General features: G+C 36.4%; 1 protein-coding gene across 1 annotated transcript; it reads left to right on the top strand.

Moving 5' to 3' along the window:
• The first annotated feature begins 1,499 nt into the window (after window positions 1–1,499).
• On the top strand, window positions 1,500–10,374 carry LOC106077360 (uncharacterized). The gene is made up of 3 exons (XM_056033277.1): window positions 1,500–1,679; window positions 2,451–5,001; window positions 7,784–10,374. Exons 1-3 carry the CDS (start codon window positions 1,603–1,605, stop codon window positions 8,135–8,137), a joined length of 2,982 nt encoding a protein of 993 aa, XP_055889252.1. The 5' UTR covers window positions 1,500–1,602; the 3' UTR covers window positions 8,138–10,374.
• Window positions 10,375–15,192: the final 4,818 nt, after the last annotated feature.

The raw sequence follows: 15,192 nt of genomic DNA, 5'->3' as shown, positions 1-15,192 counted from the left end.
TACCCAAATGGGGTTTTGAATTTAACAGCCCTCACTTAGATGGTTTTGAGTTTACCTCCCTTCCCAACAAATAGTTTAGACGATAAAACTTTCCTTTCTGATTAAACCCAAACTACTATCACCAAACTACAGTTTCCATATTCCATGAGCCAAGCCAAGAGGGGTTTTGAACTTAACCCACCCCTATCCAACCAAAGAAAAAGCAAAGCTACAATTACTCAATTTCATGAGCGTAGCAGAAGAGGGCTTTGTGGTTACCCTTCACTCCTAAAATAAATAAAAAAATAAGCAAAATTCTAGTTTTCAATTTCTACCAGTCACTGAGATCCATTAATAAAGTGCAGTGAATAGAGATTTCACTTTTGACATACAATTTGTAAATAGAAGAGTAGCAGGATATTGCACTATAGACACCTCAAAATATGCATTTATTTTAATTTCAAATACCAGAAAAAATGCTTAGCGCCAGGGCTACGTCCCGGACCCCGCTGGCAAAAGACCCTCTAGCCAGCAACTCCACTAACTCCAGGAATAACTATGGGACAAAAACGTCTGAAAGAACGAAGGGCCAGAATATATATATATATATATATATATATATATATATATATATATATATATATATATATATATATATATATATATATATATATATATATGTGTGTGTGTGTGTGTGTGTATGTGTGTGTTTCCAAATGGAAAAAACATTCATCCCCCCTTTCCAACCGCGAAGAAAAACCTGCTACGCCCATGCGTGTGTATCTGTGTGTGTTTATTATAAAGTAATTAATGTAACTTCTTTGACCCCCCCCCTTGTTAAATCGTAGTCGATATCCAGGAGGCGATTGCTCTGCAATGTGTTTGGTGAGGCATAAAAGCCTCTTATTAGCGTGATTATAACTGCTACATAGTTTAGCCATGGGCATTATAATTGTAAAATGGACCCAGGGGCGAAGCTGGGAATTTTCAAACGTTTTGGGGCCCCGGGAGCTTGACCTCTATGGGGCCCCTGCATTTAGTGTAAAAAAACACTCATTTGGAGCCCCTTTTAGGTGGTATCCAGGAGGGATTTTTAAATTCTCCCCCCTTCTCCCCCACCTTAGCTACGCCACTGCATGGACCCATTATAGCAATGAGAATGGCAAACAAAATTCTGTGTGTGTGTGTGTGTGTGGGTTTTATGGTATTCTCCTCCTTCTTGTCTCCCCTACTCACAGCCGTTTCACCCCTTTCCGCTCCTGTCTATATTTTCTTCATTACTTGTCTTGTCAGTCAGATCTCTAGTCCTTTTAATAGACTATTGGTACATCTTCTCGGTTAAGGATTTTTGTTATTGTTATTAATTGGTATTTATGAAGTAAGTTTTAAGATTCAAGATTTTAATAGCACTCTAGCGCCAAGTTATTTTTATCCTTTGACCTCGTTTGAATGTTATCACAGCCATTGCACCACCTCTCGCAATGACAGTATCACAAGGAAAACATTATAAATAGATAATAGTGTCTAGCAGACATTAGCCCATTCAATAGTTTGGGTTACTGAGGGGAACGATTTATAGGACTACAACAAGTAGATTCAGTAGACTTGGAATACGTGCTCAGAATGGTGTATAAAGTTAGTAAAGGTGGAGTCAGGTCAGGTAACACTCTGCGTGGACTTCGGTCACTTCAGTCCAAAAGGTAATTTAGTTGTGATTTAGATGTCTGTCACAATTTTACTTTGTTTTCATTGCAGAATCTTTTTGTCTAGTTCTTTTTTTCTTCTCTTTTAAGTTATAATTTCAATTTCTCTGTATCTTTTCTAGCTTCTTGCTTTTATATATCGTTATTTTCACATACACACAAAAGAAAAATATTTTTATAAAAACATTTTTGTCTTTTTAAATTTTTTTTTATATGTTTCACTTATTACGCTCTCTGGTTAAATAGCTATTTTCACTTGAAAGAATGGGTTATTTTTGGTTAGACCCTAAGATTAAATTGTGTAAGTCCATGTTTCGTAGATACCAATCAACGTATGAATGAAGCCAAACTCTAGTTAGTTCTGAAATAAAGGAAATAAAAATATCTGAAAATAAAATGTTCTTATAAGTTGTATCCCTGAACAAAAGTTTTTCTCATTCACAATGAGTACATCAAAAGTCTTATTAACAAAGCTTATTGTCAAAAGTGTATGACGAAACGTTATGGATATGACCGAGTGGTCCCAAATACCTGTGAAGCATGGGATTTCGAAAAAAAAAAATAAAGAAGAGATTTTTAGGACGCCTACGCATGTTGTAAAGAAAAGTTCTTTATTGGCCGGTCACACGAAATCCACGTGAACCAGAAATACAATAGAATAGCTTTGAAGCATCTGTTCTATATTACATTGGTTCTCAAATGGGAGCTTTACATTTTGTTGCATTGTTGACCAAGTTCAAACTCTTATTCTCTTTCTTGTATTCCCAGATATGCCCGCCAGGCTTGTATTGTTGGTCGCTCCAGTCTGGCTACACAAGATATAGAGCTGCTTGTCAGCAACACCACAGACGACAGTTACATTTCCGAGGCTCTGACGTCAACGGATGTCATTCTGTCTTTGAACAAAAAACAAAGATGGCGTCTTCCAGCGACGGTTAGTCACATGATCAAAGCCGGTTACTTCGACAAGGACAACGCCATGGTGTCCATCTTGGAGCGACACAAATTAAAGAGGAGGGCAAACTGCGTCAGCTTCGTCTGCAATCGTGGACTTTACGGACATGTCATTCCCACCCAGAAGAGATACTTCAGTTTCAACATGGACAAATTAGCAGACGAGAAGTCAAGCCGAATGATAAAACGCGCCAAAGCTGAAATTTTAAAAAAGATTGCCAAATTGCCCAAATCAAAAGAGCCTAGCTCGCAATGTGAAAATGTGGATGCATTCACTATATCTAATCCCCATGCTAAGGAACACGGCCCACTGTCCAGCTCCAAGCCAGAGTACAGGCTGGAAGTCTTTTACCCTTGTCCACGTAGCTGCTCATTGTCCTTCAACCCAAAGTACACAGACGTCAAGCTGGAGATGAACGAAGCTGGGAAGCTGGAGATGAGATCTAATGTCAGAACATCAAAGAAGACACAAAGGCATAGGCAAAAGCTAACCCACAAAGAGATTGACATATTTGATGAAGAAGTGATCCAAAATGATGTTGAAAACATGTGGGAAGAAGACATCATTCATGACAGTAAAATTGGTGACAGTATTACATCGTTCACCTCTAGAGACAAAGTCAGTGATTCGGATGACGACAGCAACTTCGATCAAGGGCTAAAAGTGAATGATAATATATTAGCTTGCTTGATTGCCCAGGCAGAAAAAGCGAAAAAAATATGGGGCGTTATTCCGGCTAAAAGATCCAGAAAGTCGTCGAAAGCAATGCCAGAATGCGTTAAAAAAGAAAGACCTCACATTATCTATACACAAGAAATAAACGAAAACCGGAAATTGAACAGAATTAGAAAATCCCAGGCTGACTATCAAGCAATAGAAGCTGCTTTACATTATGGAAAAGTCATTTTGTGTGACTCTGAAATTTCTCCAGAAAAACTGAAAGAAAGATTTGGTCAGAACTTTTCTGAAGCTGATTGCGAGCCAAGACGTTTCACTATCAACATCACAGACGACATTGTCAACACTCTGAGCACGTCACGAAGCGTCAAGTTGGGCTCAGGTCTGACGTCATTCTTGGTTCTCATCCAGGATGGATTTTACGATGTGGGACAAAGCAGCTACAAAGCTCAATTCAACTCTTTGATTTGTTCAGATACCAAGCGAATCACAGACTCACTTCCGTTTCAGAAGATGACCCTGGAAGAAATCACTAGTTCAATCATCTCCACTTTGTTGGACATGAAGCAAGAAGGATTAGTGAAGTTAGGAAATGTCTTACAAAGTCATGAGACTGTACCCAGAAATTATTTGACAGACAAATTGAACATGAACTTTGAAGCTTTCTTCACTTCAGAACAAATCAGTAAAATTGTAATTGAAGAGAAAGTGGATAGTTCAGAAGAACTGTACAAACTTTCAGAAGATTGGGAGAAGGTTTTGTTTTGTGAAATATGTTATGCTGACGTCACATCCTCTCATTACGAGTCATCACCTGGCACGAAGTTAAATAAATGTGGTCACGTGTTCTGTGACAGCTGCTGGAGAACTCATTTCAACACAAAGATGAAAACTGGAGCTTTCAAATTGACTTGCCCTGGATATGACTGCAATGTCCCTGTAGGCCCCGCTACTCTCTTGTCTTTAGTTCATGTGAATGATTTAAACCTCTACCTTCAGCGTCAGTGTGAGGCTGAGATTGAAACATCCCTGGACACTAAGTGGTGTCCTAACCCTTCATGTGGCCGAGCTATACGTGTCACACCTGGAAACAAACCCAGACAGTCTGTGTTTGATTTAGTCTGTGTCTGTGGCCAATCACTATGTTTTGCTTGCTTAGGTAAACCGCACTGGCCTGCCAAGTGTGAACAGGCCGAAGAATACGCACGGGCTCTTCCCTCTCTAAAGACTCCCCAAGATGTAGACTCTACAGACCTGCAGTCTCCACCAGTGGAATACCCTGTGTTAGAAATCTGGGGAAAAATTTGTCCGGCTTGTAAAGCTTTCGTGGAAAAAATGGGCGGATGTGACTTTGTGGTCTGCAGATGTGGACACCAATTTTGCTGGTCATGCATGAAAGCCACTGTCCAAACACATAACAATGGAACGTGTTTTCCCACCGAGCAGACAATTAAAGCTTTTACTCGTTGTCTTAGAATTAAACACATTGAAATAGAAGCCCCAAAATATGTCAGCCTCGTAGCTGAACCCACCCCGAGGAAACAAAAAAGGTCAAAGGTCAGTATGTACCAAAAAGCTCAACAAGAAAAGTTGGAGTCTGCCAAAACATTACGTAGTCTTGAGGTCAAAGGTCTAGTGAAACGAATGCAGTTTGCCACATTGGACGATGACTATTTCAAAGATGAGGTAGAGTTGACTTTTTCTTTGATTGTTGTAAACACAAACCATTTAGACCAGTATACGTACAATACAAATATTTAGAAATTAACAGTCTAGCACATTGCCTCCATGTTACATTTTTAAAAATCCTACTATTGAAACAATGATTGTATTTAAAGGTTCCACACTTCTTCATGAAGGAACCTGGGTGGATGGGCAGACAGCTGATCTTAAAACGGCCCTAACCATTTTCCTAGAAACTAAACAGTTGATGTCATGGGCGTAGCCAGGATTTTTTTCGGGGGGGGGGGGGGTTGGGGGGATTTCCCCCCCCCCCCCCGGCCCCCCTTCCCCCCGCAAAAAAAAAATTATATGTATGTATGTGTGTGTACATAATCTTTATTACATTCTGACCCTTCATTCTTTCGGAAGACGTTTATTGTGCCCTAGAATAGGTTATTCCTGAAGTTAGTGGACAAATTGTAGACTCCCCGACATTGATAGAGAGGGTGTCTGGGGAGCGCTAGGAGCTCCGCTAGCGCGGGACGGAGCCCCGCCTCCAAGCACCATTTGTGGTATTGAAAGCCAACAAAATGCATATTCTGAGGTATCTATAGTGCATTTTTCCGCTATTAAAAAGTTTTATTTCAAAAACCTAATGTGCTATTCTTACTGACTTAGACCCCCCCCCCCCCCGCGCCGTTCGGCGCATTTGCCGTCAAGCTGCTTCCACAAAAATCTGTCACTGGTAATGTCTGAATCCTCTTCCCACCTGCTCTGAGGACCTCCGTGAAAGTGTGGCGCCAAGTTGTACTAGGATGTCATTGCAACTCTTATTATGCGTAATTCATTTTGTCGGAGAACATGTCCCGCAAACCTCTATGCGACGCTCTGTCGGCTTAGGATTTCCTTGATTTAGACCCGATCTCTATAACTGACACCTAAAATCTGTCTTAGCCATCTTCGTTGAGCCACATTTAGTGTTTTTCAATCTAGCAGATGACTATTTACTGCACCTAAGTAATGGAACCCCGCCAATGGTAGAAATGTATAAACTCTCTTTAATACGCTCTTGGAATTAGATGACTGTAGTTTGCTTTAGATTTTATATCGAAAAGGGAAGTTTTATCGTCAAAATAATCTGTTGGGGGTTTTAAACTAAAAACCCCCATTTAGCTACGGACATGGTAACTGTAGTTTGCTTTAGAATACTATATGAAGATAGAAGTTTTTCACCTCAAAACGCTCTATAAGGGGATTATAAACTCAAAACCATCTGGAGGGGTTTTAAACTTTAAAAAAAAGTCATCTGTTGGAGAGGGGTTTAAACTCAAAACCCCTAATTGGCTTGGCTACGCTCAAATAATTTTAGTGTGTAATTTGCTTTTTTATATTGAAGAGGTATTTTTTTAGCATCAAACCCCTCTGAAGGGGGGTTTAAACTCAAAACCCCTTTTGGCAACGCTCACAGCATTTTGAGTGCGTAATTTGCTTTTTTTTTTACATTGAAGATGTATTTTTTTAGTTTCAAACCTTGCTGGATAGGGGTTTAAAACTCAAAATCCCTTTGGCTACACTCATAGAATTTTATGTGTATAATTTGCTTTGTTTTTAATATTAAAGAGGTATTTTTTACCTTCAAACCCCGCTGAAGAGGGGGGGGGGGTTTACACTCAGAACTAAGTCAAAACCCATTTAGCTACGCTCATAGAATTTTGATTGTGTAATTTGCTTTTTTAATATTGAATAGGGGGTTTATCATAAATTTTGGAGGGGGTTTTAAAATCAAATTCTTCCTTAACTGAAATCTTGAAATTTGGCGATTGTCGTTTGCATTTTGTTTTGTTTTATAGAAGAGGGGGATTTAACTGCCAAAACCTCTGGTAGGGGGTTTAAACTCAAACCCCCCTGGTAGGGAGTTTTAAACTCAAAAATCCTTGGCTGTGCTGGGGCAAGTGATAGTTTAGTAATAAAGTCTCACCTAAAATAATTAAAATCAAAGCAAAAAATCAGTCACTAAATTCCGCCCCCCCCCTGAGGGGGATTTCATTTCGGGATTCAAACCCCCCCCCCTGGCTACGCCCATGGTTGATGTATATCGCTGAGAAAAGAATTACTAGAAACTAAACATGGCGTAGTCAGCAATAATGTTCCGAAGTTATACGCTAACAGAGTACATTTAAAGTTATTTCAATTTTATTGAATTAATATCGAAGCCTTACTATTATTTTTTAAGTAAATCTTATATAGATTATATCTAGATTTTAGATCTAGAAGGAAATGTAGATCTAGAATAGATCCTAGGATTTCTAAATCAGAAGTCTAGGTCTAGCATTGGATATAAATATCCATAACGACCTAATGATATCAATAAATAAACTCAAAAGTATAAATTCCCGCTGGCTGACTTGGTAAATACATAATTTCACGTATGACGGTGTCAAAATCATGGGTTGCTATTTTTGAGTTTTAACCCAAGTTTCGCTGTTTTTTTTCTCTAAAAAAATATTTTAATCCTATGTGAGGCCCCCGCCAATTGAAGGCCCTAGGCGGCTGCCTAGTTTGACCATGCTTAAGGTCGGCTTGCGGGCGGTCAGTAATTGTTACAATGATTAATAGAGATTTTTTTTTCAACAAGTAAATTATTTCAGATTATATTACAAATTCTCTCCAAATTTAGTTGTATCACGGCATGAAAATAAACAAATAGATAATTAAACTTAATTTTTAGTATGTTAAGTATCAATGAAAAAAAATGAACAGATTTATTATTTGTAATCATTAATACTTGTGCAGTTACGTTCAACAGATTTTATCAGCCTGTAAGATTGACCGATTAAGTGTCAAAGAAGCAGAGCCAACGTCATTGTTTCCTCACGTGACCAGATTCCTGAACTCTTGTGTCCAGATGAAACAGTCGTTACATCACGTGGCCGAGTATACTTTTGTTCTACTTCAATCTGTCCCACAAAGTCTGGAGAGACAGAGGGCGCTGAAACTGGCCAATGACCTCAGCGGATACTGCAGTTTTATTTCCTCAGTGTTTGAAGCCGGAACTAGTCAGGACCCAAGAGTGGCATTTAGGAGACTAGTGGACATAAGAACCTGGTCAGGTAGAGCTCTGGACGCTCTGTTGGTCACAGTGGACGCATTCCGTTCATAAACATTTAAAAAATGAAACCTTGTTACTCTGAAATGCTTTATTGATTGTTTTTGTATTTCAAAGCATAAAAACAGGAAGATTAACAAAACCAACAAGTCTTCTGACAATACTAAGATAATTAAGTCTTACACACTCTAGGTGTTAATCTAGTCGTAAATGTAAATCAGTGACTTCATCTCTACTAAGTCGTCGGTTTTTCCTGTTCATTAGGCAACCCATTCCAGTCTCTAATGACATTAGGGAAGAAGGAGCACTTAAACAAGTGTATGGTTTAGTGGTTTATGTAGCTATAGCTATTTTACTATTTATTCTTCTGCCCTGAAGCGTCTCTAAGGTTAGTGATTTTACTAAAGGTGTTACTCTAATCAACTTGGAATATTCGTTAGTTATAGGTCCCCCTGCTCTATTTTGTGTCTGTTCTAGTTTCTTAATGTTTTCTTGAGTTGAGGGGTCCCAAACAGAGGATGCATATTCTACTATTGGCCAAACCAAGGTTAAATAACATTTTTTATGTTCCTATTTGATTTGTAAACATTTCTTTGAATAGATCCTAATGTTTTGTTTGATTTTATAAAAATAATTTCATAATTTATTGGGTCTCTGTTTTATCTTTTCATGTATTTTTACATCTAGATATTTTGAGTTTCTATTCTGTATAATTGATTCCCCATGAATAAAATAAGTAGTTTTGTTTAAGCTTTTTTATTTGTTAATTTTATTAATTGGCAGGCTCCAATTTGGTTATCATTTCTGTAATTCATCTCATTCTTTTTGTAAAATGTCTGTGTCTTGTGTTGTTTTCTTGTTCTATACTATATGCAATCGTCTACAAATACTTTGCTTACTTTGTTTATGTATTCGATGTGCAGCTGTCTGCTTACTTTGTTTATGTATTCGATGTGCAGCTGTCTGCTTACTTTGTTTATGTATTCGATGTGCAGCTGTCTGCTTACTTTGTTTATGTATTCGATGTGCAGCTGTCTGCTTACTTTGTTTATGTATTCGATGTGCAGCTGTCTGCTTACTTTGTTTATGTATTCGATGTGCAGCTGTCTGCTTACTTTGTTTATGTATTCGATGTGCAGCTGTCTGCTTACTTTGTTTATGTATTCGATGTGCAGCTGTCTGCTTACTTTTTGGATCTAGTGTTTCATTTGTCCCTACTCTCTCTATGGACTCTTTCTGCCTTAGTTTACATTTTTAAAATAGGCTTTCTTTCTGCTGACCAAGTGGGTTTTTTGAAATAGGCTTTCTTTCTGCTGACCAAGTGGGTTTTTTAAAATTTGTTATTAAACCAGCATTTATTTATTTTATTTGACGAGTTTAATTTAATATTCTATTATATTTTAAAGATTACTTTTAAACTTTTAATACAGTTCAGAGGTCATCCACTGTTTTTTTTTAAGGATACCTCAGTATTTTGGCTTTGACATCATTTGTCTAGCTTTTTACATTCAAGGAGTCCTTGGGCTCTTGCTTCTTTATTGTTTTTTTTTTAAATACATTTTTAAAGTACTTAGGCTTAGGGTATATACGGTGAAAATATTAACAATTGGTAATCAAATAATGAAATTTGTACATTAAATGAGATATAAAAATTTTAACATTAGTCAATTTTATTTGCTTAGCGTTTTTTCCGTTGTACATGTTCGTTCCTTTTTGATAAATTAAGCCAGTATTTTTAGCGGCCCCCGTAAGGGGAAAAAGCCGCTATTAGGTTTGTGCAAAATGTCCGTCTGTCCGTCTGTCCGTCTGTCACACTCAGATCTCGAAAACTAGAAGAGATATGAAAAATATTATTTCATCATTAAATCCGGCTTGAAAAGTTTAGGTGCAACGGCTACTTTTGGTTTTCTAAAAGCAAACCGTTTAATTTATAAAATTAATTATGCAAGCGATTTTTTCATAAAAATACACCAATTCTAAAACAATTACGTAAATGTAAGGGAGGCAATGTTACAATATGCTAACAAAGATGGACAATTTTTGTGTATTTTTAGTATCACTAAGTCAAATATATTTTAAAAATGTACAGGAAATGTTTACAACAAATATAAATAATAGTTAAAGACGTTTTTTCTGGTCAACTAGCTGCTAAAATTAAAAGAAAACATTTCTGTTTGTTTATAAAGGCTAATAATGCACTTTGTATGTAAATATCACGCACATTTTTTTAAATGGACTTTTTATGCACCGATTTTCGTGCAGTAGCGTAACGTCGCAACATGATCAGGTGCTAAACCAATTCCTTAAACTTTTTTTAAAAATCAGATTTTATTTATTTTTTGTTTAGTGCCCCCATCCGAATAAAAGAAGCTTATTTTTGTGCGTTTTGTCTGTTGGTCGGTCTGTCCGTCACGATTAGATTTAAAAAACTAGAACTCTAAAAGCTATTGAAAATCTGATTTACCCTTTAATGTTCCTCCCATAACATCTCAATAGTTTTAAGTATCTAAAATTGATTGTTCCGGATTTTTTTGTGCAAAACTAATCAACGCCAACAAATGTTTGTTTGCTCTTCTAACTTATATTACATTCCATTTCCATGCTTAAACGTTGCAAAAACACATTATCAATAATATGTTGTTCCGTTTTTTATGTAAATAGCATATTAATGCTAAATCATAATCTCTATACTGACTTATATTTCATTAATTGTAAAAATGTTCCGGATATTGTTTTATAAAACATGAATTATGCCTAATGATTGTTTGAAATCGCATAAGGCTTTTAAAAAAAGTAATTTACTAGAATTGATTACTGAAAATTACTTTTTAGACATTTAATTTTCTTGTAAAACATAACATAGAAGTTTTGTAATCGATAAAGAAAGTTCAGGATTTTGTTTCTTGCAAATCGTCGCCAGAAATTTCCGAATTTATTTAAAAATCTACTAACGCCAAATAATTGTTTCAACTCCCTCTTCTAATTAATAAACAAATAATCTTCTCATTTACGAAATAATGTTTTTACGGATTTTTATGAAAAATATTTTAACTCACTACTCCCTTACAGTACATTTAACTTTCTACCTAAAACATTAAAAAATCTAATTATCGTTAATATCATGTTCCGATTTTTAAGGAAAACAGAATCCAAACACCAAAGTAAGGTATGAAAATCTCTCCACGTGGCTGTAATACATCTAATTTTTATACGAGACCATCCAAAAAATTTAATTAACGGTATTACATTTATCTGAAATTCTCTTTTTCTTTTACTATTTATACAAACATCCGGAACAATCTATTATATAAACTTTTCAATTGTGTTCATACCTAAAAATTATTGCGATGTTTTGAAACGTAAAATAAAGGTTAATCAATTTTTAATAACTTTTAGTTGTTTTTTTTATATCAAGATAACAGACAGACCGACTGACAGACACAACGCAAAAACAATGTGGCTTTGATCCTTTTTAAATAATATCTATTAGAACTCAGTGCACCAATGTCTATGAACCCTCGTTAAATATCTCGTGTAAATAAAGACATTTTTTTTATGGTACCGGTACTAGCCTATTGTGAGGTAATGGAATTTTTTTTCTTTGACGTCATATGAATGGACTCTTTAAATGTAATGTTAAAAGAACGCACTCGGTGCACCAATGTCTATTAACCCTCGAAAAAATTGCTTGTATTAATGAAAACATATTTTAGTCTAACTAAGCCGTGTGACGTAGTGTTTTTTTTTTCCTTTGACGTCACATGGAATGAATTCTTTAAATGAAATGCTAAAAGAACGCACTCGGTGCACCAATGTCTATGAACACTCGAGAAATGGCTCGTGTTGATAAAGGTGATTTTTAGTCTAGCTAGGCCTTGTGACGTAGTGTTTTTTTTTCCTTTGACGTCATATGGAATGAATTCTTTAAATGAAATGCTAAAAGAACGCACTCGGTGCACCAATGTCTATGAACACTCGATAAAAGGCTCGTAATGATGAAGGCGATTTTTATTCTAGCTAGGCCGTGTGACGTAGTGTTTTTTTTCCTTTGACGTCATATGGAATGAATTCTTTAAATGAAATGCTTAAAGAACGCACTCGGTGCACCAAAGTCTATGAACACTCGATAAATGGCTCTTATAGATAAAGGCGATTTTTAGTCTAGCTAGGCCGTGTGACGTAGTGTTTTTTTTCCCCTCTGACGTTATATTGAATTAATTCTTCAAATGAAATGAAAAAAGAACTCGGTATAGTAATGTTTATTAAGCCTCGTTATGTGACTCGCGTTTAAAAAAGGAATGATATCTTGATTTAGATCTAATCTAGATTTTTTAAACTAGATCTAGATTTTTATTACAGTATATCTAGATCTGGATTTATATTCTAATTAAAATTATTTTAGAGTCTAGATCAGTGATTCCCAAAGTGGTCTATATAGACCCCCCAGGGGTCTACGAAGACTTTCAAGGGGTCTACGAAAGTGAAAAAACAAATTGGGGGTCCATGAGATGTCCTAGGGGGTCTATGATAATAGATTTCATATAAGCAGGTCGTGACTTTAACTTTTACATCCCATTAATGTAATTCTTCACACTATATATAATTTGTAACTTAGTTAATCATTTAAACATTTATCCTGCTATTCAAACGAAAAATTGTTGTATTTAATTTCAATACTTATTAAAATAACTTAATTTTGTCTTCATGTAAATAATGTTTAACAAAAAGAAATGTAGACTGTCTAGCGTTGATTATATAAAATTGTTCATTCTTTCCTTGTCAACCAAGCGGTTACCGATTGCCTTTTTTATGACGATATGAAACTAATTACGCTTGAGGATCATCTGCGACAATATCACCCAGATAAAAAGATATAGATTTGAAAAACTTTTGAACATTCAAAGATAAAGTTCAGAATAGACCTAAAAAATCTCTATTCAACATCATGTAGAGAAGATGGTGGTTTATGAGTCTTACAATATCTGTTCACTTATAGCAAAATAAGGGTGTGGTGGTAGTGGTTAAGCGCTTGGCTTCCGTAATTGGGGTCCTGGGTTCGAATCTCTGTGAATTTTGAATTTCAGGATTTTCAGGGCTCCCCTGAGTCCACCCATCTCTAATGGGTACCTGAATTATGTTAGTAAAAGTAAAGGCGGTTGGTCGTTGTTCTGCCCACATGACACCCTGCTCGTTGGCCAAATAAACAGATGACCATAACATCATCACAATGTCTGAAAGGGGAAATTTACTTATTTATGGCAAATTGCGGAAAACACCATAGTTAAAACATTGATTTTTACCAGCCGTTGTAGTTTTAAAACCTGTTTTACACAAACCCACATCTGATATTATTAAAAGAATTTCTTTAAGCAACAATACAGTTCAAAGTTGCTTCGGTGGCATGATTTATAAAATTAAAAGCTTCATATGTAATTCTTAGCAAAGTTTGGGCTCAGCAGCGTCACAGGTTCTGACAGGATGCAGTGGTGTGTGCTGCAAACTGCATTATGGTCGCCGGCTCCTTTTATTTTTCCTCAGGTTAACCCACAAAACCTTTCCCATGTTTGAGTTGCAAGACTGGAGAGTTTTGAATTCAGTTTTACTTCTGCTAGGTGGGTAGCCAGCCAAGACTAATGAGCCCTTCCTGCTCGAAGCTTACTGATTGAGGCGACAGTCACTCGCCTTCGCTCTTTCTCTCGATAGTGATAACATCTTCGCAGCTTCAATATTCGAGCAACACGTGAAACATCAAGATAGACACGAGAAACTGCTTACAATGATACTTAAGGCCATTGTGTTTGGAGATTCCAGCAATACATATTGCTATTTTAATTGGTTTTGAATTTTATCAATAAAAAAGAGAGATCTCTAAAATCTCTAAAATGTAGCTTTTCACTTTTCAACTCTCTACAGATAGAAATCAGGAGGCGTTTTGGCTGAGCGGTAAAGTGTTTGGCTTCTGAACCGGGGGTCCCGAGTTTGAATCCTCTTGAAAACTTGGATTTTTAATTTCGGGATCTTTTGGGCGCCTCCGAGGCCACCCAGCTCTAATGGGTACCTGACATTAGTTGCGGAAGGTAAAGGCCACATGACACCCTCGATAATCGTAGGCCACAGAAACAGATGACCTTTACATCATCTGCCCTATAGACCATAAGGTCTGAGAGGGGAACTTTACTTTTTGTACAGATAGAAATTAGTTTTAAACAATGTTGAATTTGCAAAAATTTGAAAGTTAAGCAGGGGGTCTACCGACAACCAGAAAACATGGCAAGGGGTCTACGAGACAAAAAAGTTTGGGAACCACTGGTCTAGATCTAGAATTTCTAGATCTAGTTTAGACTAAAATAGACTAGATTAAGATGTAGAATTTCAATTTCTAAACTTAAAGTGTAAAAAAAAAAGTGTAGATTTTCATTTCCAAACGTTTTGATCAATATTGTAATGTTTTAATATACTAAAACTAATCTACTATTTTTTTTATTAAATTTAAATTTAAATTTACGGCAAATGAATCTTTGAAACATTATTACTTTTGACCATCGGATGGCTGCCTGGTCGTGCGGTTTACGCGCTGGACTGTCGTTCAGATTTATGGATGGCCCAGGGTTCAAACCCTGCCCGCTCCCATCCCCCGTCGTCCTGCGGGAGGTTTGGACTAGGAAGTAATTATCTTCAACTCTGAAGGAACATCCGAAACGTGTAAAACATTTTACATCAAAATTAAATCACCTCTTGAATATTATTTGCGAATATGCAGATCCGACAGGGATCCGACTTCGACGGGGGCCGCCTCTGAGTTTGTGTAACACAAACTCTCTTTGTAATCTTGTTTAAATATATTTTTTTTAAACGTGCACTTGTTTGGTTTAAGATATAAGCGTGGGCCTTAGGAGTACAAACCTATTTTAAAACTTTTGTTCTGGATTCTTTTGTTAGTTGGTGTAACTTTAAAAAAATAAAAGTGTATAACACTTTATCTGTTATTATCAATACACACAATGGAGGCAACCTACTTATACTGGAAGTTTTACAATCTAAAAAAGGTCAACAAAAGTTATAAAATGTTTACTTCTATTTTGAAAGGTGAAAGAATGTATTTAGTACGT

This window comes from Biomphalaria glabrata, chromosome 6, assembly GCF_947242115.1.
Source record: "Biomphalaria glabrata chromosome 6, xgBioGlab47.1, whole genome shotgun sequence".
In the NCBI taxonomy this organism is placed as follows: Eukaryota; Metazoa; Mollusca; class Gastropoda; family Planorbidae; genus Biomphalaria; species Biomphalaria glabrata.
This window is presented reverse-complemented; position numbering and strand designations above follow the sequence as displayed.

Excerpts from the sequence above, each read along its gene's own strand:
- LOC106077360 (XM_056033277.1), top strand. The coding sequence starts at position 1,603 with ATGGTGTATAAAGTTAGTAAAGGTGGAGTCAGGTCAGGTAACACTCTG. Across the intron at positions 1,680-2,450 it reads CGGTCACTTCAGTCCAAAAG|ATATGCCCGCCAGGCTTGTA; the intron begins GTAATTTAGTTG and ends TTGTATTCCCAG. Across the intron at positions 5,002-7,783 it reads ATGACTATTTCAAAGATGAG|ATTTTATCAGCCTGTAAGAT; the intron begins GTAGAGTTGACT and ends TACGTTCAACAG.